The following is a 24,905-nucleotide window of genomic DNA, read 5'->3' as shown; positions in this document are numbered from 1 at the left end:
AAACGGGGCGACACACTGCTACATTTTCGTGGTGCGCGGTTTGTTTACAAGCCTAGAGAGCCGCCAATACTTTTAAAACCGGCGTAGTGGCAAACACGCACTTGACTGTCTTCACAACTAAAAGTTTACACTCACCACGCCAACCCCCCCCGCGCGCTCAACAAATTACACTCAACCACCACCCCCTCCCTCAACAAATTACTTGCCACAGCCCCCCCGCCAACAATCTACACTCGCCCATGTATGATGTGGCTCTTTGCCGTAACACAGTAAGAAAAGTGCCTCTTGGTCTATGACGGGTTGGCCACCCCTGGCATAGATTATGATCAGTAATCATTTCATTAACAAGCAATGCTTTAGATGACAGGGATCTAATATTTAGTAGTCCTAGTTTCAGATTTAAACTGATTAAATTTTGTCTACTAACCAGAGCTTATTACGGCGTCTGACATTGTCCCCGCTAACTCACACACCTCTTTAATGTTATCCTTGGTGATTTCAGACTGTCTCAATTCCACATCATTGGTGCCGACATGTATAACTATCTTTGAATATTTACGTTTAGCCAGCACCTTTAAATTAGGGGAGTGCCCCACGTGGTGATGTCAGGTGCTATAGCCCCCGGGATACATTTGACTATGGCCGCTGGTGTCTGTAAAGGGGTTGCTACAATCACGTGTCAAAGCTGTGAATCTCCTATCACCAGAGCTCTTTTAATTAACAAGCCCGAGTTACGGTGCACACTATCAACGGATCAACGTTGCGGCAGCAACAGATTCACCGAATTACCTCCATCAAGCTTGTTAACGAGGCCCTTCCGGACTGAAACAAAGGTGATCAATTCCCTGTCATTAAACCATGGACGAGACTTACATTCCTGGACAATTCCCAGCACACCTGGACGATGTCGCTTTTTATCAACGAAGAGCCTGTGGTGGAAATTCCCTCCTAATTCTAGGAGAATTCAGAGGACGAAACCACCCAAAAATCCTCAACATGTGAAAGTCTAACCGATGGGCATAGTTTATAAAGGGCATATGTAGGTGCTGGCCAAATTTATTTAGTAATCAGTCTCATAAAATTACCTACGAAATGGTGGGAGTTCAGACCGTGTTAAATTTACCCAAATTTTATATAAACTCATTTAACTAAGGTCGCCACTAATTGTGGTCAACTCCCGTAGCCCAAATTGTTTGATTAACAAACTATAAATCTGAAGGTTACAGTTCAAATAATAGTTCTGGCTTCAGGTTGTAACAGAGAAACAACGACTCAAACGACAGTATTTAAACATAAAATATTTATTAATCACAAAGCATAATAGTTAAAAACATCACAAACAAAGGGGGCAACAGGGTAGGCTAGTGTGTGTGTGTGTGTGTGTGTGTGTGCGTGCGTGCATGTGTATTCGAGTGCGCGTGGATGCGCTGGCGTGGGTGCGTGCGTGTGGACGTGCGTGTGGGACAACTTTATTTTTATGTAAGGATCCAGTGTTATGTAAATGAGGTGTGTGTCAGCTGTGGGTGGTTGCTGTTGACACACCTTTCAATACACACCTTTGGCTGCCTCATGAGACTGCAAGCTCACTTGCAAGAAGTTTGCTCATCTACAGGACCATATGTTTGAGATTTGATTTGTGGAAGGTTGAAATAATGTGAAATTGACACAAACACAATATTTGAATTATAGTGGCACATTGATTATTCAAAATAATCCACCACCATCACCACACAGAGAGTAGCCTGTCCAGCCATACCAGTGTTATGAAAATGAGGCCATTACATTGATTCTAAATGTAGGAGTACTGTTTGTGTGTTTGTATGGGGAGGAGTGGAGGTGGGAATATGCAGGTCCAGAAGAAATGGTCCTCTGGAACAAGGTGAAGGTGAATTGGTGAAGCCACCCCCACCCCCAAAAAAAGTCAACATTGCCAGAAATTTATATTCAAGTTAGCTTTATTGGTATATAGGTGTATATATAAATACACCTATGAATATTCTGCACACACCTGGCACTGCCACATCATCTCCTTTCTGCACTTGCCACATGTGAACCTATCACAAGACACACAACGATTAGTGGCACGGTTACTTTTGCAACAACACTTGACCTGGCACCATGCCCTTTTCCCTGTGTCAGGTGTAGGTGGTTGCTGCTGCTGAGCCTTTTCCTTGGCCACCTCCTTGGCTGCCACATGAGCCTGTGCAAGCTCTTCTGTGAGGTTCACCAAGAACTCCGACCGTCTCTCCTTTACCCCAGTGCATGCTTGAAAAAGGACATAGGCATTCAGTGCTGCAATGTCAATCATATTATAAAACACAGCGACTGGCCAACGCCGTGTTCCGCAACGCACAGTGTACTTTCGTACCATCTGGTCCATTATATCCACACCACATTTTAGGGAGTTGTAGTCAGTGATTGTGTTTGGTTTCTTTTTTTGTGTGTTCCCAGTCTCCACCGTACTGTGCATGGTACTGAGGATGCAGACAGTCTTTCTACGTTTGGGTGCGTAAACGGTCAGTGTGGCACCAGAGGTTGAAAACACTTGTGTGCTGAATTCCTCACGGACCAAAGTCTTTTTGGCAGAGTCTGGAAGCTCTCGACGAATCCTGTTTACTGTGCCAAGGAGGGTGGTCTTCCGGCCCAGCAATCGTTTTGCTAGTGACAGTGAGGTGAAAAAATTGTCTGTGGTAACAGTTCTTCCTTTGTCCATAAATGGTTCCATGAGCTTCATCACCACATTTTCTGACAGTCTTTCCCCTGTGGGACGACTGGAGTCTTTACCAAGGTATGGGATGATGTTGGATACGTACTTGGTTTTCAGGTCACATGCCACCCAGAACTTTATCCCAAACTTGTCTGGTTTCGTGGCTATGTACTGAAGAAAACAGCAACGGGTCTTGGATGGGAAAAGTTGCTCATCTATGGTGATATGCCTTCCTGGGTGGTACGAAGTGATGCAGTTGCCAACGAAAGATTTCCAAATATTAGAAATTGCAGCAAACCGGTCAGTTGCAGCTCGTTCATGGCGTGTGTCCTTGTCGTCAAAGCGTAGGTGCCGCATGATGTCCTGAAAGCGGTTTCGCGACATTATCTTCATGATGGAGGGCACTCCCAGTTTTGCAGACCATGCATCATGCACCGCTGGAAGGCGGACAATCCCTCGCAGGATGAGGATTGCAATGAATGCCATTAGTTCAGGGATGGCCATGAACCAGTTTTCTTGCTCTTGCTGTGTCTGGCGTGCATGCTGGATAGTCCACTCCTGTATGGTCTGATGTATCTCCAAAGAGATGAAACAGAGGAAACTTTGCAAGCGACTAGTCACTTTCCTTCTGGAAAAAGCAGTTGGCTCTTCGTTCATGGGATGGCGTTTAGCACATGCATGTATGTATGAAAGGTGCTATAGAAATAAAGATTATTTATATTATAAAAAGGGAAGGGCAGAAAAAACACAGCTCAAATGACCACTGCAATGCTTCACCAACTGCTGCTACATTGGACATCCATATTCATCCAAACACAAAGACAATCTCCCTCATTCAGTGAACACATCCAGCTGAACAATGAACTGATGGTTCACACCATCACCCCCCCCCCCCCCCACCCACTCCCCGTCTACCTATAATGGCTGCATGTGCATAACAAAGGGTGGCCTAATGGGATGCAAATGTCCCCAGAACTGCCCCCTGGTGGAGGCCAGGTAGAAAAGTTTGGAATTAAAATGGTGGTAGTCCTAGTGTTAAAGGTCTGGACGGTAGTGTTGGGTAAAGTGATCGCGCTCTGCAGTGATATTCCTTGTCCTCGCAGCTTTTGTTGGTGAAGGTCTGTTGTCAGGACCTCAGCTTCTTCAGAGGGTTGCTGCAGGATCTCCTCCTCAAACCCTGGGTAAGGTTCTTTGGGGAAGTCAGCGGTCATCTCATTCGCAACAGGTTGGATCGGACTGCAATTCATGACTGCATAAATAGGCATCTCATTCTCCTTGCTGAGATCAATGCGACAAACCAAGCCTACTGGCATCCTGTCTGGAATGACGGCACTCATTCTTGCAGGCAGGTTGAAGAGCACATTGTTGTGAATCTGGGGTCCCTCAAGCAGCCTTGGCAACTTGCCAATCATGGGGGTGGACAGTTCCAAGCCCTGGAATGCGTGGTCACTTAAGTGGTCCAACGTTGTTCGAGCAGGCACCTGGGTAGTGTAGTTAACTGAATGACTGGTCAGTTCAGGAAGGGGAGTGCCCCACGTGGTGAGGTTCAGTTCAAGGAACCATGGGTAGTCCCTGGGTAGTCAAACTTCTGTCTTCTCAAGACCATGAGTCGAAACGGAATGCCAGCCGACCTGGCTGGGACAATCAAGTCCAACCCTTTTACCACCTGACATGCTTGGGGAATTGTTCTCCAGTCATAGTTGTATGTCTTAGTCCTGTCACTGACAGGCTTACAGACTGTGACTTGGGTCCATGACCACCTGATCAGAGGAGCCAGCCTATCGAGCAGGTCTTGACCGCTGAGCAGCTGTTCCGCGTCAAATTTAGAGGTGTTGACTGGGTCCACGTGCTTCATCTCTGGGTGTGTGAACTCCAACCAAGCTCTCTGGTTGGTTGGGGCATGGTCTTGCTTATAGCAGGTGATGCTAAGCTGACGGGACTCAATGTTGAGGCATCTCCCCATGGCGAGTGAGGCCTGTCTCATGGTGGAGAATGTGACGGTGCAGATGAGGCTGATCTCCGATCCGGTACCCAGTAGCGTGTTGACACTTGGGTGATCTTCTTGGAGGACACTGGTACAGATGCGTTGGGCGCTGCCTTTCTGGACCAGGTCTCCCTGGAACTGCAGGAGTGGAGAGGAAGAAGCAGAAAGACTGGATGAAGTATGCTCCGCAGCTGGTGGCAGTGCGTTCTCACTTGATGGTTCCCTTCCCCAGCCAATGAGATGGATCCGGGGTAGTGTTGAGGAGGGTTCTCGGCCTCCATCCTCACAAGAGCGTTTCTCACGGTCCTTGGTTGGCCGGTTGGTGTTCATGTCCTTCTCCTGGGACATCTTTGTGATTGCATCTTTGAGAAGCTGAAGCTCCGTCCTTAATTCAGCAGTGTCTTGTGACTCTGTCTCTGGACTTCTGCCTCGGTCTCTGTGTTCTTGGCGTCGAGAGGTCCGATCCTGGTTGTCCCATCTGTTCTCTCTAGGTGATCGCTTAGGCTCATGGGAGGAGTAGTGGTTGCCACGGCTCTTCTGGGGTGCCCTTGACTGGTGTAGATCACCCCCCTTGGACTGTTTGTGTCCATCTCTCCAATCCCTTGGCTTTTTTTCCAAGTGGGAGCGGTGAGACAGGCTAGCCCCATGGTGGACATGGTTACCATTTGGTACTTCCGCGCCCTCCAATTCTATGGGTTCGCTTGCGAAGTTCTGCATGGCGAGTACTTGGGGATTCTCTTCTCTCTTATCCCCCGATCGGACAACAGTCTCCCAGGCCATCTGTGCCATCTTCTGGATGTCACGCATGGATGGGTCACCTTGCCGGGTGAGAAGAGTCACGTGGGTGCGCACGCATGGATGCAGGTTGTGCAGGAAGAGTGACTTGAATGCTCTGTCTTCTTCAAGTCCTGGGCCGTTTCTTCCTTGGAAGTAGGCGTGTCTTAGGCGAGTGTAGAAGTCACGGGGATGTTCGTGGCGGCCATGCTTGATTTGGATGGCTAAAATGGTCGCAGACGTCTCATCCGCAAAAGGGGAGTATTCCTCTGCTAGTGCTTCACAGAGCAGGTCAAAGTCGTCACGGGTGTCAGCTGGCTGGACCTCTATGAATGCGTGGACTGATCTGGAAGTCGTCTTCCAGATTAACTTGACTCTCTCTCTCTGTGGGTGGAGTGAGGCAGGTCGAGAAAGCAATGCCTTATCTCTCTGAGGTAGTCTTCAATGTTGTGGTCGCGCTTCTCTGGATCAAAGTGCTCAATGTCTTTGGCGAGGGCGTCCAGCTGCTTCAGGCGTGGGGCATCACTAGGTCTTGGTTCTCGGGCAAAGCTATAGTGATGTGGCTCGCACCTGCCACGCCGAGGAGACTGGAGGATGCGTCTGTCATATCTGTCATGGTGCAGGGGCTCTTCTGTTTCCGGGGAGTAGTCATCAGGTCCGTAGTCTCTGTAGTCCTGGTAGGGAGGTCTGGAGTGTGCAGCTCTCCGCACCTCTAGGAGGCCCTTCCGCTGCTGGTCAGCAAAGCGAACTTGTTCCTGGTGCTGAGCGTCAGAACGGTAGGAGCAGCGAGTTGACTCTCGTCGTGGGGGTGAGAAGAAAAAGGGGGACATGGAGGAGGAGGAGTGCTGATGTGTAGTTTGGGGTCTCTCAGGCGCGTGGCGGGATGTGAGAACCCTGGAGGGGGTTCGGGGAGCCCATATTGGGCGGAGCTCTTCAGGGTGTTCCTCCTCTGAGTCATAACTTGAAGTGTGGTGGCGTGGAGCAGTTCTTGGTACTGTTGGCCGTGGCGGACTGAGGCGTAGGCTGGGTTGTTTGGTACCTCGTGAGTCCCAACGAGATGGTATTGGCTCCAGGGGAGGCACGACATGGCCATCTCTGGGGTTCTGGGAGCAAAGGGACATCCTGCTGACTGCCTTCACTATGGACCTCACCTCCAGGTCGCTCTCACCTCCCGAGCCAGCATCCTCCTGCCTCTGTCACGCACTGGTCAGGTCATCCACCTCCTCCTGCAGGGCATCTAGCTTCATCCTGGTTTTCTTGTGGAAGAGCAGGAATATTCGACCAATGGCCTCCTGAATGTTGACCTCAGAAGCTTGCTGGATAAAAGCTACCATTTCACCTATTTTCCTTTCACAATCCTCCCTGGAATAGAATGCTGTTCTCCTCTTCTTCAGGCAGCCGGATGAGTTGGCTGATCAGGTTGGGAAGGGAGATGTGAAGTGGGGTTGCTCCCCTGAGTTGCGTCGGGATGCTGATGCTGTGCTCATTCTCAGGCCTATGACTATGGCTCAGTTCTCCTAGGGGCAGGCAGGCTATGCACTGTACTCAACGTGTATGAAACCAGCACTAAGCCTTGACTAGGTCAAATGACAACAAGCACGCACTCTAAAGGAATATGAAGCTAGCAGCAAGCCTTGAATATATCAGATAGGGACAAGCAATGTACTCAAACGGGGTATGACGTTAGCACCAAGCCTTGAATATGCCTCAACTAGAAACCACAAGCAGTATATTAAAGGGGAATATGAAGCTAGCACCAAGCCTTGACTATATCAAATAGGGCAACAAGCGAGGAGCAGCAACTTCTGCAAACCCAATGTACTGGAGCGGCTAAGGGATCTATTCTAGTTATGGCAAGGGGGGACTACAGTTAGCACACGCGCTAGCTACCTCCAATGATGTGTACCAGCATTAAATTCTACTCAACAGGAGCAAGCAACCGAACTTTCAGTTAGGTGAAAAGGCTACTCTGAATTCAATCAAGATCGGTATATCAAAGCATCAATGCTTATTAATATAACAGTTAATTCATTACCAGTCAATGGTTACTGACAACACCCCAGATGTGATCAATAAGAGTCCTAATTAATATGAGTAGACAGTAAAAGTGGTTGCTCATTAATTAGCAATAATCAAATTAGAGTATGGTTAGTTGTTATTCTTAGGGAAAAATGTATTAAGTGATGTATTATGTGTTGAAATTACATCTAGTGTTATCCGATATGGATGAGTGTATATGAAACAAAACCTTTGCCCTTGTATACACCTTTGTTTTTAGATTTTGGTGCCACCTAGTGGCGGGATGGGTGTATATACCTTTAACTATGCGGTTGTTACTGCGCAGTCATTGTCGCGGTTACAACTGAAGCCAAGCAACTATCCCACACGCGGCGCACCAATTATGTAGGTCAGGGGTGGCCAACCCGCGGCTCGCGAGCCGAATGCGGCTCTTTGCCTGGTTTCATGCGGCTCCCCAGCCGGTCCGCGGGCTCACCTGCACATACGGGGCGACACACTGCTACATTTTCGTGGTGCGCGGTTAGTTTATAAGCCTAGCGAGCCGCTAATACTTTTAAAACCGGCGTAGTGGAAAACTGTCATTTGACTGTCCGGCGTAGTGGCATTTGACTGTCTTCACAGCTAATAATTTACACTCGCCACCCCCCCCCCCCCCCCGCTCAACAGATTACACTTGTCCATGTACGATGTGGCTCTTTGCCGTAACACTGTAAGAAAAGTGGCTCTTGGTCTATGACGGGTTGGCCACCCCTGATGTAGGTGCTGGCCAAATTTATTTAGTAATCAGTCTCATAAAATTACCTACGAAATGGTGGGAGTTCAACGACTCAAACGACAGTATTTAAACATAAAACATTTATTAATCACAAAGCATAATAGTTAAAAACATCACAAACAAAGGGGGCAACAGGGTAGGCTAGTGTGTGTGTGTGGGTGTGTGTGCGTGCGTGCGTGCGTGTGGATGTGTATTCGAGTGCGCGCGGATGCGCGTGCGTGGGTACGTGCGTATGGGGGAGGAGATCCTTTAGACAAAGAGAAACTCGATGCCGCGAAAACCAAACCGAGCTCTCACTACAGTCACGAACACAACGCAAATTTACTCTAACTAACTAAGGCACGGTTTCGTCAGTCACTATACAGCCCCAACGAGCGTATAGTGGGACACACGTTTAACAAGTACACAAGGAACTGGATATTAACTATGAAATAAAGGAATCAGTGTGAATAACTGAACAAGTTTAAACAGAATACCTATTTAAGCTTTGAACAGAATATCTCTTTAAGCCTTAAACAGAGTACGGTTTAACATGAACGTGATTATAAACACCACTGCAAACAAGCATTCACAAAATATCGATCTAAGCACACAGAAAAGAGTAAAACAAGATATAGTTCTAAGTCTGCCCAGATGCACAGTCTTACTTTGAGTTGTTCAGTCCGCAACCCGCGCAGTAGGCCAGGTAGCCTCTTGAGGAGGACTCCTTCGTGCGCTTTTGAGGAGAAGGTTCCACTGGATCGCGTTGCTCCGTCCAGGGGAAGCTGTGGTGGCCGTTCGATCGGCAGTCCCTTGGTGGTCCGTTGCATGGTGTCACGGGGAAGTTATCGCTGTCGACGTTAAGATGAACTCGCGGAGGTCCGGCCGTTGCGCGAATGTTCAAACAGTTCTTAATCGTCGGCTAGCTGAAGCGATTGGGTTTTAGCGAACTCCGCAAAAGAAATAAAAGTAGCGAACTAGTTACTTCTAGGGCCCGAGTGCAGAACCAATACTGCTTTGTTCTCGAAGGTGTGCGTGCTCTTCGTCTCTAGGTAGCTACTTTGATGCAGCCAGATAGAGAGACCGAACAATGGGGGATCCCCCCTTTTAAAGGGGATTCGTCTGATGACGTAGTTCCACATCCGTCCTGACGTGGGCCATGCACCTAGGGGGAGCACCCCCCTTCCTTTGTCTGTGGAGGCATGGTACCTACACATAGTTATTTAAACTGTAAAACCTTCTGTGTTTTGTATTCAACTTTGTTTAGATAATCTTCAAGATTTGTACATACAAAGTTCTCCACCTTACATGCGATTTCTCTTTGTCTTTATCCTCTGTAAATAACTGACATTGTCTTCCTTAGGCTCAGACACACCATTTTATTTTTTAGTTATTAAGCCTGCGCCATTACCCTTTGTTCTGACCACGTTGGAATAAACCAGCTGAGCTCATTAACATACAGTCACGTTACTCTACTGTTTAAAGTCAGCGCCATTTTAGTTGCTTTGTTCTCCATAGGAGAACTGGGATTACAACTCCCGCCTCCTCAAACACGCACGTACACACTCCCCCTTCTGCACATTCACACACACTAGATGCCGAGTCTTCACTGTACATATACTGATCCTTGTTGTTGCTGTGTGTTTTAGAATAGTTGGTTTTAAATAAACGTATCATTTATTTTCAGCAAATTGTCTGTGTTGATATCATTCAAAAGTGGTTGCTGTCAAAACCTCCAAAGAACTAATTCATTTTATGTAGGTGAAACCCCTACAATGGGATCTTTTGCTCAGGTGTTTGCTTTAAAGACACCAAACAATAAAACACAGACAGAGCAAATAGTGACGGCTATTCTCATTAACACTGAACACATAACCACACCTCCTCAGCCCATTTCACACCCACATTTATTGACAGGTCATCTCTGCAGGATGGCTATTTAACAGCTATAAATGAGACTCCCAGACGTTCAGAGTGCTAGGAGGCACCAAGCCCACCATGCAGATCACTTCAAGTCTGGTGCCATTTGTATCAGTGCTGTGGATGACTGTGTTCAGTCCTGAAAGATGTAAAGCAAACCCAGTCAGCTGCAAGCTGTGGGTTGAGCCTCAGATGCCTAGTCTTTCTATGAATGGAGATTTTATAATTGGAGGGATTTTTACTATACATCACTATGCAAACTCAGCGCAGAACACCTACAACAGGCCACCACCACAGCTACAGTGCTTTGAAAGGTCTGTGAGGGTAGAGGAGCAGAACATTGTTACAAGTACAGAGAAATTAAGACTGATCAAGCAATGAAATATGTGTATGTTTGTGTGATACATTCTATGAAAAATTAAGTGCAGGCGAGAATGACTTTGTCTGAAGTTTTGTAATTTCCATTCGTATTCCTCTCCTCCTACAGCATGGATTACAGGGAGCTGCAATTTGCACGTGCCATGGAGTTTACCGTGCGCGAGATCAATGACAGAACCGACCTACTGCCGGGCATCACATTAGGATACCAGATATATGACTCGTACGCTACTGTGCAGATGGCAATCAAAGTTGCCCTTCAGTTTGCCAGTGTTGTGGACCCTGTTTTCAGTTACACTAATTCCTGTTCAAAATCTATAGTCCCCACTGTACTTGCTGTTGTAGGAGATTCTGCTTCCGGCTCATCAATTCCCATGGCCAGAACACTTGGCCTTTTTGGAATTCCACAGGTAAATATTTAAAGCTACATCGATTGGTGTAATTTTCATTTAAGAGAAATTAATAGTTTAAAAATAATGATTAATATTAAACCTGCACTAGCACTAATATAAGCAGCAGGTTTATATCTGTAACCAGAAACTAATGTAATCTAATTTAATCTAATGTAATTATGATGTAATATTTCACATATATTAACATAATAATTTAACTATTAAAATAAGAACCCAAAAGAGAAATGAAACATAATACTTAAAGAATTTCTTTCTCCTCTTCACTCATTAAATTACAGGTGAGTCACTACGCAACTTGCGCATGTCTGAGTGATAGGCGTCATTTTCCGACATTCTTTAGAACCATACCTAGTGACCAACACCAAGCAGCTGCTCTGGCAAGAATGGTGAAGTTTTTCGGCTGGACATGGATTGGGGCAGTACGCAGTGACAACGAATATGGAAACTATGGAATGGCAACATTTCTAAAGGCTGCACAGGAGGAGGGAATCTGTGTGGAGTACTCCGAGGCCTACTTAATGACACAACCACAACGAAAACTGGAGAGATTGGCAAACATTATCCGGAAATCAACGGCTCGAGTAATAGTAGCATTTGCTCATGCAGGAGACATTAAAAGTATCATCGAGGAACTAGCACGACAGTCACTGCCTCCGATTCAGTGGATAGCCAGTGAATCATGGATCATTCATCCAGACTTTCTTAGATTAAACATGTGCGCTGGCGCACTAGGTTTTGGATTCCCTCGAGTAGTTATCCCAGGTCTTCGTGAGTTTCTTTTAGACCTCTCTCCAGCACAAGTCTTGAAATCACCCTTATTAACAGAATTTTGGGAGAGTTCATTCAGCTGTAGCCTAAAAGGTTCCTCAGAGTTCCTGCGGCAATGTGACGGCAGTGAGGACATCCATGCGCTACAAAACCCATACACAGACACGTCTCAGCTGTGCATCACTAACATGGTGTATAAAGCTACATACGCCATAGCACATGCAATCTACGGAATTATCTGTAATGAAACGCAATGTGACAAGACCATTACATTCGCACCGTGGCAGGTAAAAGTCTTTAAAAATAAAAACTTTATTTATAAAGCAAATTTTTATAGTTTTATAAAGTTTATGTGTTTTGAACTTATGCTGCATTTATTGATTGTATATATTAAGGCCCCTTTGCATAAATATTGACTAATATATAATATAAAATATCAACATAAATATGTTGCAAGATAAGAGTGATAGCTTCATGAGTCATGTATTTAAGCACTGCATGGCTGAACTGTCTGTAAAAAAGCCACTGTCACACTGTTTTAAACTTTCATGGAGTTGTGTCTAATGCTGCAGATGCACAATCAGCTTAAGAGAGTGAACTTTACCACAAAGAATGGTTACCAGGTCAACTTTGATTCCAATGGAGATCCAGAGGCTGTCTATGAGCTCATAAATCTGCAGTTTAAGAAAGATGGTGCTTTAGACTTTGTGACAGTGGGCTACTATGACTCGTCCAAACCGAGAGGACAGGAGTTCAGAATTAGCAGTGCTATCAGCTGGGTGGGCGGACAGACTGAGGTACTGTATAACACATTATGTACATATGCACTAGAGTTGTTCTCCACCTCCAGACCAGAAGAACAACACCTAACATTTTAGTGTTGTCCTTGCTCATTTAATCAGTGAATCTGACAAACTCTGCATTTTGTCATTATGGATTATTATTATGTATTATTGGAGCCTCAATGCATTGATTTCCGTTGCATTCCTCTCTAATGTCTTGCCCAGGTTCCAGTGTCTGTGTGCAGTGAGAGCTGTCCTCCAGGCACCAGGAAGGCTGTACAGAAGGGAAGGCCTGTCTGCTGCTATGACTGTGTACCATGTGCAGAGGGAGAGATCAGTAACAGGACAGGTTTTCTATCAATTATTTACATTCTACATCTTATGCACCAGATAACACTTAAGTGATATGTTGCATACATACATGCAACCGGTGGATGTCTGTCATGCTACCACAATTGTCAAATAGACTCACAAATAGCTGTGTTGTGTTTTAATGTATATATATCAGTGGGGAACCGTCAGGGCCCTCTACGCCCTCTCAGAGGGCCTAAAATATTCTTAAAATATAAATATATATAATACAATTAATCCAAATTTTTTATCTACTTACAGTTTGACAATCGACATCTAAACAATTACAGAAATATAAGCAAATAAATTATTCACTCGTGTCTATTCAATCTGTGTTTGAAGGTGAGGGGTTAAGTGGAAGCCTGTGAGCCTGTGTCTCCCCCTATCAGCACCGTGCTGCTCGCTGTTCGTTTACAGAGGGCCTGGCAGTTATAATTCAGTGCAATACCAGTTTCAAATGACAGTAAAATTGACCAATCATATCTTAGTGGGCAGGCTTAACTGTATGATAATTTCCGCCTGCTGTGGCGACGCTAGCTGTCGTTAGCGTACCATCGCTAGCTAGTTTCGATTAATTCCTTTGATGCCCTCGTGCGTGTTGTTTACATATTCCGCTCCCGAGGAACACGGAGCTGTGAACCTTATTTTGTTGGAACCTTATTTTACTTAGTTCAGTTTACTTAGTTCAGATTGTTTATTGCGTTACTAAAGCTGTACTGTCGTCTCAGTTTTTTATTTTTTATTTACTGCAGTTAATTAGAAAAAGAAACAATTTTTTTCGGCGGGTGGGGGGATGGGCGCGGGCCCAGGTTTAATGGGCACAGTTCTCTACTGATATACACCCACATTGAGGGAAATAAGTATTTCTCCCCCTTTAGAAATCATGGAGGGGTCTAAAATTTTCATCTTAGGTGCATGTCCACCATGAGGGACAATCTAAAAAAAATGCAGAAATCACAATGTATGATTTCTTTTTATAATTTCTGTGTTACTGCTGCAAATAAGTATTTGAACACCTGTGAAAATCAATGTTAATATTTGGTACAGTAGCCTTTGCTTGCAACTACAGAGGTCAGACGTTTCCTGTAGTTTTTCACCAGGTTTGCACACACTGCAGCAGGCATTTTGGCCCATTCCTCCACATAGACCTTCTCCTATAGGTCTCCTATAGGGTTTAGGTCTGGAGACTCGGTGGCCACTCTAGAACCTTGATATGCTTCTTACGGGGCCACTCCTTGGTTATCCTTGCTGTGTGCTTTGGGTCATTGTCATGTTGAAAGACCCAGCCACGACCCATCTTCAATGCTATAACTAAGGGAAGGTGGTTGTTCCACAATACATGGCCCCGGTCATCCTCTCCTTAATACAGTGCAGGTGTCCTGTCCCATGTGCTGAAAAACATCCCCAAATCATGATGCTTCCACCCCCATGCTTCACAGTAGGTTGTGTTTTTGGGATGGTAATCATTCTTTCTCCTCCAAATACGGCGCGTGGAAGACCAAAAAGTTATATTTTGGTCTCATCTGACCATAGAACTTTCACCCATGACTTCTCTGTATCATCCAAATGGTCATGGGCAAACTTAAGATGGGCCTGGACATGTGCTGATTTAAACAGGGGAACCTTCCATGCCATGCGTGACTTTAAACTATGACGTCTTAGTGTATTACCCACAGTAACCTTGGGAACAGTAGTGCCAGCTCTCTTCAGGTCATTGATCAGTTCTTCCTGTGTAGTTCTGGGCTGATTCCTCACTTTTCTTAGGATAACGGTTACGCCACGAGGTGAGGTCTTGCATGGAGCCCCAGTCCGAGGGAGATTGACAGTCATGTTTAGCTTCTTTAATAATTTAAAGATAGCTTCTTTATGTGGCAGTCAACAAATTAGATCCCGTGTTGCCTTTAAGGGTTAATTGTTAGGTTGGAGGTGGGTTTTAATTTGTACACGTTAGTGCTTAAAAGGGACCTAGGGGGAGGTCTTGGTGAACCTGCCTTTGAGCCCCCACCTCTTCCGGGTCGTTGCTTCAGCGCAAGGTAGGATTGCTATTTGAGTAGGTTTCTGTCACAGTAGTTTGAATATTCTTTTATTTAAGAATATTCTTTTATTTAGATCACACTGCGTTTCGTGAATCCCCTTGGCCTGTATCCAGTGCTTGCAACCCTCAGGTAATGTTAGTGAAGGGGGAATTGGTAAAGTTGTGTGATTTTAAGATATTAATTTGCGTGTTTTATTCATTGCAGTGCTATTAGTTGGCAGCGACTGGTTCCCTAAATTTAAAGATTTCCGCGTGGTGTTGCGACCGGATTGTGCATCCAACCAGCGCGATTGGATCAGAGCACCTGCTGTTTGTGTGTGATTGCAGCCTGCCTTGGCGTAGGAGCTGCCGTTTTGCCTTAGAATCATCGCGATTGTGTCGTTCCTGGTGTGGGGCTACTGAATTAAGCTCTTTAATTATTTGGTTTCCTATTTCTTTAACGGGCCGACTGGAAGTGTGCCGCCGCCTATTTCTAGTAAAGTGCGTGTAATTCCCGAGCGGCGTGCCACGGTCGGGTCGTTTATTTTAAGGCTGTGTAAAAATTATGATTAGTATTATTTATAATTATTTCCATTTTAGGTTGTAATCTTATTTTGGTTATTTTTGAATTATTGTCGTGTTCCTTTTTTTTGTTTAAGTTTGTTTCTAGAGCTGTAGACATTGAGTGGAAGAGACTGGTTTTTCTTTGGTTTGTTGTGTTCACTGTTTTTCATGGCCTATTTTATTTAATTCGAATTGTGCACTTGTGTGTAGTGAAATTTTGTTTGTAAACTGGTCCTCTCCACTCTACGCCTTTATGCCTTTTTAGTGCTGGGAAAGCGTAATTGGGGAATTAGTAATGAAGGGTGCATGTTTTTAAATTAAAGTTAGAATAAAGCGCTTTGTTTTTAATATTCGTATCCATTTCCCTCGTAGAAGTGGGTTTGTGTTGTGTGGAATTGTTAATAAAACTTCATGTTGTTGTGGATATATCTTACTCTGCCTTTTTGGTCTCAATGAACCTGTGAGCCGATATAATTCTCAAGGTGAAAGTCCCTGAGTGGCGTAGACGGTCGTAAATTCCTTCAATTTATACACGGTTAATTCTTGGTCTCGGAATCTATCTTGTTATACACCTACACCCTCGCCACATTTTGGCGCAGGCGGCAGGATCGAGTACCATTTAAAGGCAGAGATTTTGTTTTGATTTAATTTTTGGGTGTGGTAAATTTGTATTGTAGTTCTTAAGCAAGGCAAAACGGCAGTCAGTATCCTCAGATTGGAGACATCCTGAAAGGTTTTTACCTTTATCTTGTTATATTCTTTAGGTGAGTGCGTGCAGCGGTCATGGAAGACGAAGTGCGGCAGCTTAAAGAGTTGGTGTTGCAATTGAAAGCTGATAATGAGCGGTTGCAGCAGGAGCGTATGGCGGCGGTATCGGGCCCAGCCTCTGATGTTTTACCTTTAGCAGCTTCAGCTAATGTCATTCCTGCAGTAACTGAAAGGCTTGTGTATGTGCCTAGGGATAGAAAATGCCCTATGTTTAGAGGTAAAACTGGCATCAGTGTAAATGACTGGGTAGAAGAGGTGCAAGCCTGTATGCGTGTCCGCCACTTGTCTCCTGCTGACCAAGCATTCTTTCTCTTTGATCACTTGGAAGGTGAAGCGAGGGAGGAGATTAAATATTGTTCTCGTGTAGAGAGGGAGGATCCAGCTAAGGTAATTACCATTTTGAAAGAATTGTATGGATGTTCTCAGTCGTATGTAGCCTTGCAGGAAGCATTTTTTTCAAGAAAACAGCAAGAGGGTGAGACGTTGCAGGAGTTTTCATTGGCATTACTGAGCTTGATGGAAAAGATTAAAGAAGCTGCGCCTACTGGGATGCCTAATGCAGAAGTATTGTTACGCGACCAATTCATCGAGTATGTGTCAGACTGTGCCCTTCGTTGGGAGTTAAAGCAATTGGTGCGGCGTCAACCTATGACTACTTTATTAGAAGCGCGTAGAGAAGCAATTCGGTGGGAACAGGAAGGAACAGTAGGGGGTGTTAGGGCCCGAAGTCAGTCTGTTCCATCCTTTGGTATTCAGTATGGGGTCCAGGGAGGCTCCAGGGCAGGTGTGGGTGGTGGCAGCTTACCAGGGTCAGAATGGGGGGAATTAAAGGAAATTTTAAGGCGGCAGCAGGGCCAATTGGATCAGCTTGCCCAAACTGTAGCTGCATTACGGGATTCCCCTAAGCATAGGCCGCGCCCCAATGTAATCATCTGTCGGAGATGTCAAAAGCCAGGCCATTTTGCCAGAGAGTGTAGAGAGCAAACACCCCACCCACAGCAATTCACTCCAGGTCTAGGCTTTGCCTCTAATTCGGTTAGGTCTTCCCAGCACAGTCAGATGTCGGAAAACTAATACCCACCGAATTTTTGAGCCACAGTTCGGATGGGGTGTCTATGGGCTCTGAGAGTATGCATACGCCCGGTACTGCATTAAGGTTAATGTCCTCTTGTCCGCATATTAATGTTCTGATTGGGGGGGTTAGTGTGCCGTGTTTGTGTGACACGGGGTCCATGGTGTCTACAATTACAGAGAGCTTTTTCCTCCAACATTATAAACCTTGGGGTCCAGATCGCCTCCAGTCGTGTCAGTGGTTGCAGTTAAGAGCGGCAAATGGACTGGCCATTCCCTACTTGGGGTATATGGAACTGGATGTGGAACTTTGTGGGAAGGTGGTACCAAACTGTGGGGTGCTAGTGGTTCGGGACCCCCCAGGGGGTTTGTCTGTTCAAGTTCCTGGTGTACTGGGGATGAATGTAATTAGTAAATGCTACCAAGAGCTGTTTGGACAACATGGTGCCGCTTTATTTGATTCCCCCACGGTGTCACAGGCCCCTAAGTTGGTTGTACAAGCTTTGCAGTATTGTCATCAAGCTACATCTCAACCGCTCCCTAGTGTATTGGGAAAAGTAAAGGTGCGTGGGGGACGGGCACAACGCATTCCTAGTGGCACGACAAAGCTGGTGGCTGCAACAGGTGGAACCCGGCCATCTGGAAGTTCTGTTCTTTTTGAGCCTGTGGATTCTGGCTTGCCTGAAGGCCTATTAGCCTCTCCAGCATTGGTGAGGTCAGATCGGGGTACTGTATATATACCCATTGTTAATGTGAGCACCAGTGATGTTTTGCTCTACCCTCGTAGTCCTTTAGGCACTTTGACTGATGTTCACGTTGTGAGTCTGCCCCCAGGAATAGCAGAAGTGCGTACCGTGGCCGCCGGTGTGTCAACAGGGGCTAATTTACTTCAGCAGAAGGTAGCCGAAATTGATTTGTCGTCATTGTCAGATCAAGAACAGAGTCAGGTAAGATCACTGTTACTGAAGTACTGTTCCATTTTCTCGGCGTACGAAGGTGATTTGGGTTGTACCAATCTCCTTTCCCATGAGATTTCACTTCTGGATGAGACACCGGTGAAACAGCGGTATAGGCGTATACCCCCGTCAGAGTATGAGGTGGTAAAGGCCCATATTAACCCGCTTTTAGAGTCACAGGTCATCAGAGAGAGTAGCAGTCCATATGCTTCCCCCATCGTGCTGGTCAAGAAAAAGGATGGCACCCTTCGGATGTGTGTGGATTACAGGCAATTAAATGTTAAGACCAGGAAGGATGCCTTTCCATTACCTCGTATTGAGGAATCTTTGGATGCGCTCTCCGGGGCCTGCTGGTTCTCTACTCTGGATTTGGCGAGCAGTTATAATCAGGTTCCGGTAGCAGAGAGGGATAAGGCTAAGACGGCATTTTGTACGCCATTCGGCTTGTTTGAGTGGAATCGGATGCCGTTTGGTCTGTCGAATTCAGCTTCCACTTTCCAGAGGTTAATGCAGAGGATGTTCGGGGATCAACAGTGTCAATCGTTGCTACTTTACCTGGACGATGTCGTGGTTTTCTCCTCTTCCGTGTCCCAGCACTTAGAGAGGCTAGAGATCGTTCTGGGGCGCCTACAGCAGCAAGGGCTTAAAGCTAAGCTGGAGAAGTGTGCCTTTTTCCAGCGGGAAGTTAAATATTTGGGGCATGTGATTTCCAACGCTGGGGTCTCTACTGATCCGAGTAAAATCGAAGCGGTGGCTAACTGGAGACGACCCTCTCATGTTTCAGAACTACGCTCGTTTTTAGGGTTTGCCAGCTATTACCGCCGATTTGTTGAGGGTTTTGCAAAACTGGCAGCTCCTTTGCATAAACTGGTGGCGGAACTGGGTGGGTCGAAATCGCGTAAAAGGTCGGATCAGAGTTTCTCTAATGGGTGGACTGACCAGTGTGAAGAGAGCTTTGTGGAATTGAAGAATAGATTGGTTAGTGCCCCAGTACTGGCCTATGCCGATTTTACTTTGCCTTTCATTCTGGAAGTGGATGCCAGCTATAGTGGCCTAGGTGCCATTCTGTCCCAGAACCAAGGTGGTAAGGTTCGGCCCATTGCGTACGCTAGTCGTGGTCTGAGGCCCACTGAGCGCAATATGTCAAATTATAGCTCCATGAAATTGGAGTTTTTGGTGCTTAAGTGGGCCATGACCGAGAAATTTAGAGATTATCTGTTGGGGCACAAGTGTACGGTTTATACCGACAATAATCCTCTTAGCCACCTCTCCTCAGCCAAGTTGGGAGCGATGGAGCAAAGGTGGGCTGCGCAGCTGGCGGCGTTTGAGTTTGATATCAAATACAGGTCTGGTAGGAGTAACGGTAATGCCGATGCCCTATCTCGACAGTATTTACCTGGGAGTGAGACGATAGACAGTGTGGCTCTGGGTACATCAGTCCCACATCATCTTCAGCAAGCTAGAGTTCTCCAACAACCTTCACAGGTGACTCAAAAATCAATCGCTGTATTGCCTTGTCACTCTGACAGCGATTTGTGTGCAATGCAAGAAGCTGACCCGGTTATTCGAGAGATTCTGTCATTTTGGCAGAAGAACCAACCTCCCGGTCCGGAAGAACGCAAGCGCCTTTCTCACTCTGCTTTGGTGTTGTTGCGCCAGTGGGACCGTATAGTGGAGGATAGAGGTTTGCTATACCGCCGTGTGTTGAGGCCGGATGGGCACGAAGAAATTCGGCAGCTGCTTCTGCCTGCACTGTTAAAAGAAGAGGTATTGACGCAGCTGCATCAAGAGCATGGTCATCAGGGGATTGAGCGGACCACAGAGTTGGTTCGTCAGAGATGTTATTGGCCAGGTATGTCATCTGAGATAAGACGCTGGTGTCAAGAATGTGAGCGATGCCAGGTTTCCAAAGATGCACAACCGATGGCCCATAGTTTTATGGGTCATCTGTTGGCTTCACGGCCTAACAAGGTATTGGCCATAGATTTCACTGTGCTGGAACCCTCTCAAAAAGGGGAGGAAAATGTCTTGGTATTGACGGACATTTTTAGTAAGTACACTTTGGCTATTCCTACTCGAGACCAATGTGCCACGACTGTAGCTCAGGTTTTGGTGACGGAGTGGTTTTGCAAGTTTGGGGTGCCAAGCCGTTTGCATTCTGACCAGGGTCGAAATTTTGAAAGTGCTCTTATCTACCAACTCTGACAGTTATATGGGATTAAGAAGTCTCGCACGACTCCCTATCACCCGGCTGGTAATGGTCAGTGTGAGAGGTTCAACAGGACTCTGCATAACCTATTGCGAACTCTGCCCTCTTCTAGAAAAAGAAATTGGGTGGCCTATCTCCCTCATTTGATTTTCTGCTATAACACCACACCTCACCAAACAACAGGTGAATCGCCATACTTCCTCATGTTTGGTCAAGAACCACAGTTGCCCATTGATTTTCTCTTGGGTCGGGTGCAGGAGCCAGTGTCGGGGACCGTGCATGACTGGGTGGTCGAGCATCAGGCTCGGCTTCAAGTAGCCTTTGAGGGGGCTAAGGAGCGGCTGGTGGTTGCTGCAGGTAAACGTAAAGAACACCATGATCGGCAGGGGAGAGAAGTGCCGTTAGCGGAAGGGCAGTTGGTGTATCTCCGCGACTATGGGGCGAGGGGTCGTCATAAGATTCGGGATTTGTGGAGTTCAGTGGTGTACAAAGTGCTGAAGGCACCGGTAGGAGCAGGTTCGGTGTACACCATTGCACCTACAGACGATCTGAGTAAGAAGAGGCAGGTACATCGTTCTCTGTTAAAAGCTCAGCTTCAAAGGGAACCCCCCGGTTCGTCCGAGGAGGAGGTTTTGCAGAACACCACACATCAAAGACGGGCGGAGGTTGAGCCTTCTAGCGAGGGCGAATTGTATGTGCTAGTGTCCCACCCTATTCCTGAATCGCAGGAATCGGCAGCAGTAGCACCTGGGGTGATTGAACCAGTTTCAGGAGTGATGGAGGCAGAAGAGAGGCCAGCCAGTGACCCTCAGGTAGCCAGTGACCCTCAGGTACAAGCTGAGGTTGTGACACGTAGGACCACTCGTGCTACCGCTGGCCACCATTCAAACCCACACCACCTTCCCCAGTCGATTGGGGGCGTAGCTAGTATATCAACTGACCGGGTGACTCTGGTACATAATGTTTTTAGACCTTGGCAGTAAGTTACAAGTACCATGGAAGCATGCCATTGCCAGGGACGGCAATGTAAACAAAAAGGGGGTGGTTTGTGGCAGTCAACAAATTAGATCCCGTGTTGCCTTTAAGGGTTAATTGTTAGGTTGGAGGTGGGTTTTAATTTGTACACGTTAGTGCTTAAAAGGGACCTAGGGGGAGGTCTTGGTGAACCTGCCTTTGAGCCCCCACCTCTTCCGGGTCGTTGCTTCAGCGCAAGGTAGGATTGCTATTTGAGTAGGTTTCTGTCACAGTAGTTTGAATATTCTTTTATTTAAGAATATTCTTTTATTTAGATCACACTGCGTTTCGTGAATCCCCTTGGCCTGTATCCAGTGCTTGCAACCCTCAGGTAATGTTAGTGAAGGGGGAATTGGTAAAGTTGTGTGATTTTAAGATATTAATTTGCGTGTTTTATTCATTGCAGTGCTATTAGTTGGCAGCGACTGGTTCCCTAAATTTAAAGATTTCCGCGTGGTGTTGCGACCGGATTGTGCATCCAGCCAGCGCGATTGGATCAGAGCACCTGCTGTTTGTGTGTGATTGCAGCCTGCCTTGGCGTAGGAGCTGCCGTTTTGCCTTAGAATCATCGCGATTGTGTCGTTCCTGGTGTGGGGCTACTGAATTAAGCTCTTTAATTATTTGGTTTCCTATTTCTTTAACGGGCCGAACGGAAGAGTGCCGCCGCCCATTTCTAGTAAAGTGCGTGTAATTCCCGAGCGGCGTGCCACGGTCGGGTCGTTTATTTTAAGGCTGTGTAAAAATTATGATTAGTATTATTTATAATTATTTCCATTTTAGGTTGTAATCTTATTTTGGTTATTTTTGAATTATTGTCGTGTTCCTTTTTTTTGTTTAAGTTTGTTTCTAGAGCTGTAGACATTGAGTGGAAGAGACTGGTTTTTCTTTGGTTTGTTGTGTTCACTGTTTTTCATGGCCTATTTTATTTAATTCGAATTGTGCACTTGTGTGTAGTGAAATTTTGTTTGTAAACTGGTCCTCTCCACTCTACGCCTTTATGCCTTTTTAGTGCTGGGAAAGCGTAATTGGGGAATTAGTAATGAAGGGTGCATGTTTTTAAATTAAAGTTAGAATAAAGCGCTTTGTTTTTAATATTCGTATCCATTTCCCTCGTAGAAGTGGGTTTGTGTTGTGTGGAATTGTTAATAAAACTTCATGTTGTTGTGGATATATCTTACTCTGCCTTTTTGGTCTCAATGAACCTGTGAGCCGATATAATTCTCAAGGTGAAAGTCCCTGAGTGGCGTAGACGGTCGTAAATTCCTTCAATTTATACACGGTTAATTCTTGGTCTCGGAATCTATCTCGTTATACACCTACACCCTCGCCACATTTAGTAATAATTGCTCCAGCAGTTGATCTTTTTTCACCAAGCTGCTTGGCAATTGCCCCGTAGCCCTTTCCAGCCTTGTGGAGGTCTACAATTTTGTCTCTGGTGTCTTGGGACAGCTCTTTGGTCTTATCCATGTTAGTAGTGGGAGTCATACTGATTGTGTGGGGTGGACAGGTGTCTTTATGCAGCTAACAACCTCAAACAGATGCTACTAATTTAGAATAATAAGTGGAGTGGAGGTGGACTTTTTAGAGGCGGACTAACAGGTCTTTGAGGGCCAGAATTTTTGCTGATTGGCAGGTGTTTGATTTTTTTTTTTTTATCATACTTTGTGATTTCTGGATTTTAATTTTATTTTTTTTATTGTCTCTCTCAGTGGATATGCACCCAAGATGAAAATTTCAGACCCCTCCATGATTTCTAAGTGGGAGAACTTCCAAATCATGAGTAGTTTCAGATCTCTTGAAAACATTAAATGCAAGATTATTATAATATTTCATAAAGGGATTAAACAAGATTGTCAACACAAATTCCAGTCCCCTCATGAGCACAAGTGTAGAAGGAAATACCTGAGAGTACATAAACAAGAAACCTTGAGAGAGATAGAGATGGCTTGACTCAAAATGAAAGTCACATGTTTCTATGGACAGCACTGCATAGTGATTACAGCACTGTTCTACTGTAGTGTACGTCAATAGAAATATGAGACTTTGTTTTACATTCGTATCTGAAAGCACTGTGACTGTGTTTTTGATCTTTTAGACTCTTTGGACTGTATACACTGCCCTGCTGATTTCTGGCCAAACACCAAACAAGACAGCTGCCTCCCCAAGCCTGTTGAGTTCCTGTCATGGGATGACACTCTAGCCATCACTCTGATAGTGTTCTCCATCACTGGGGCCTTCTTGTCTTTGTGTGTTACTGCTGTCTTCTACAAACACAGGACATCTCCCATCGTAAGAGCCAACAACTCAGAGCTGAGCTTCCTGTTGCTCTTCTCTCTGACTCTGTGTTTCCTCTGTTCACTTACTTTCATTGGTCAGCCCTCTGAATGGTCCTGTATGCTGCGCCACACAGCGTTTGGGATCACCTTCGTCCTCTGCATCTCCTGTGTTCTGGGGAAAACAATAGTGGTGTTAATGGCCTTCAGGGCTACACTTCCAGGCAGTAATGTCATGAAATGGTTTGGGCCTCCACAGCAGAGAATCAGTGTTCTTGCCTTCACATTCATTCAAATTCTTATTTGTGTGCTGTGGTTAAAAATATCTCCTCCTTTCCCTTTCAAAAATCTAAAGCACTACAAGGAAAAGATCATCTTGGAATGTGGTTTAGGTTCTGCTGTAGGTTTCTGGGCTGTTCTGGGTTATATAGGATTCTTGGCTTTTCTGTGTTTTATTTTGGCTTTTCTAGCACGGAAGCTGCCTGATAACTTTAATGAAGCCAAATTCATCACATTCAGCATACTCATATTCTGTGCAGTTTGGATCACCTTTATTCCAGCTTATGTCAGCTCTCCTGGAAAATTCACTGTAGCTGTGGAGGTATTTGCTATTCTGGCCTCAAGCTTTGGTTTGATTCTTTGTATTTTTGCTCCCAAATGTTTCATAATCGTGTTTAGGCCTGATCAGAATATCAAGAAACACTTTATGGCCAAAGTTCCCTCTAAAGCTCTTTGATATACAAAATAAATAAAAGGAAAGTTTCTACATATTATATCAACATTACAGTTCATCAATAGGTTTATATATTAGAATTACCAACCTTCAGACTGAATTAATGTTTATATGTGAAAACATACATTGGCAACATAATTAACTTTCACAAGACTAACTCTAAAGCTCTCTGAGACATAGTATAGTATTGAAGAGTAACTATAACTGATGTGGATAACTGATACCGTGGAAAGTTGATCCCCTCTGTAAGGGTAGACTCAGAAAAGGGAATGCTGAATACATGCAAAAATCTTAGAAGTAAATATCTACATATTGTAATGTATTCACTAATAATGTAAGGGATAATATTGTAATGTAATCACTAATAATGTAAGGGATATATAATTAGTGTCTTATTTTATTGCTGTCACTCTGTCACATTTTTTTTACAAATTCAGGATGAAAAGTCTGATC

General features: G+C 45.4%; 1 protein-coding gene across 1 annotated transcript; it reads left to right on the top strand.

The window, feature by feature from the left end:
- The first annotated feature begins 10,236 nt into the window (after window positions 1-10,236).
- On the top strand, window positions 10,237-24,455 carry LOC143508866 (extracellular calcium-sensing receptor-like). Its single transcript, XM_076997469.1, has 6 exons — window positions 10,237-10,472; window positions 10,646-10,946; window positions 11,228-12,004; window positions 12,290-12,514; window positions 12,725-12,848; window positions 23,542-24,455. Exons 1-6 carry the CDS (start codon window positions 10,237-10,239, stop codon window positions 24,453-24,455), a joined length of 2,577 nt encoding a protein of 858 aa, XP_076853584.1.
- The last annotated feature ends 450 nt before the right edge of the window (window positions 24,456-24,905 follow it).

Source organism: Brachyhypopomus gauderio, chromosome 2 (assembly GCF_052324685.1).
Source record: "Brachyhypopomus gauderio isolate BG-103 chromosome 2, BGAUD_0.2, whole genome shotgun sequence".
NCBI classification, from domain to species: Eukaryota; Metazoa; Chordata; class Actinopteri; order Gymnotiformes; family Hypopomidae; genus Brachyhypopomus; species Brachyhypopomus gauderio.
Note: the sequence above shows the minus strand (reverse complement) of the source record. Positions and strands in the feature narration are given on the sequence as shown.

Coding starts and splice junctions, on each gene's coding strand:
- LOC143508866 (XM_076997469.1), top strand. CDS start 10,237: ATGCAGATCACTTCAAGTCTGGTGCCATTTGTATCAGTGCTGTGGATG. Junction 10,947..11,227: donor GCCTTTTTGGAATTCCACAG/GTAAATATTTAA, acceptor ATTAAATTACAG/GTGAGTCACTACGCAACTTG. Junction 12,005..12,289: donor TTACATTCGCACCGTGGCAG/GTAAAAGTCTTT, acceptor CTAATGCTGCAG/ATGCACAATCAGCTTAAGAG.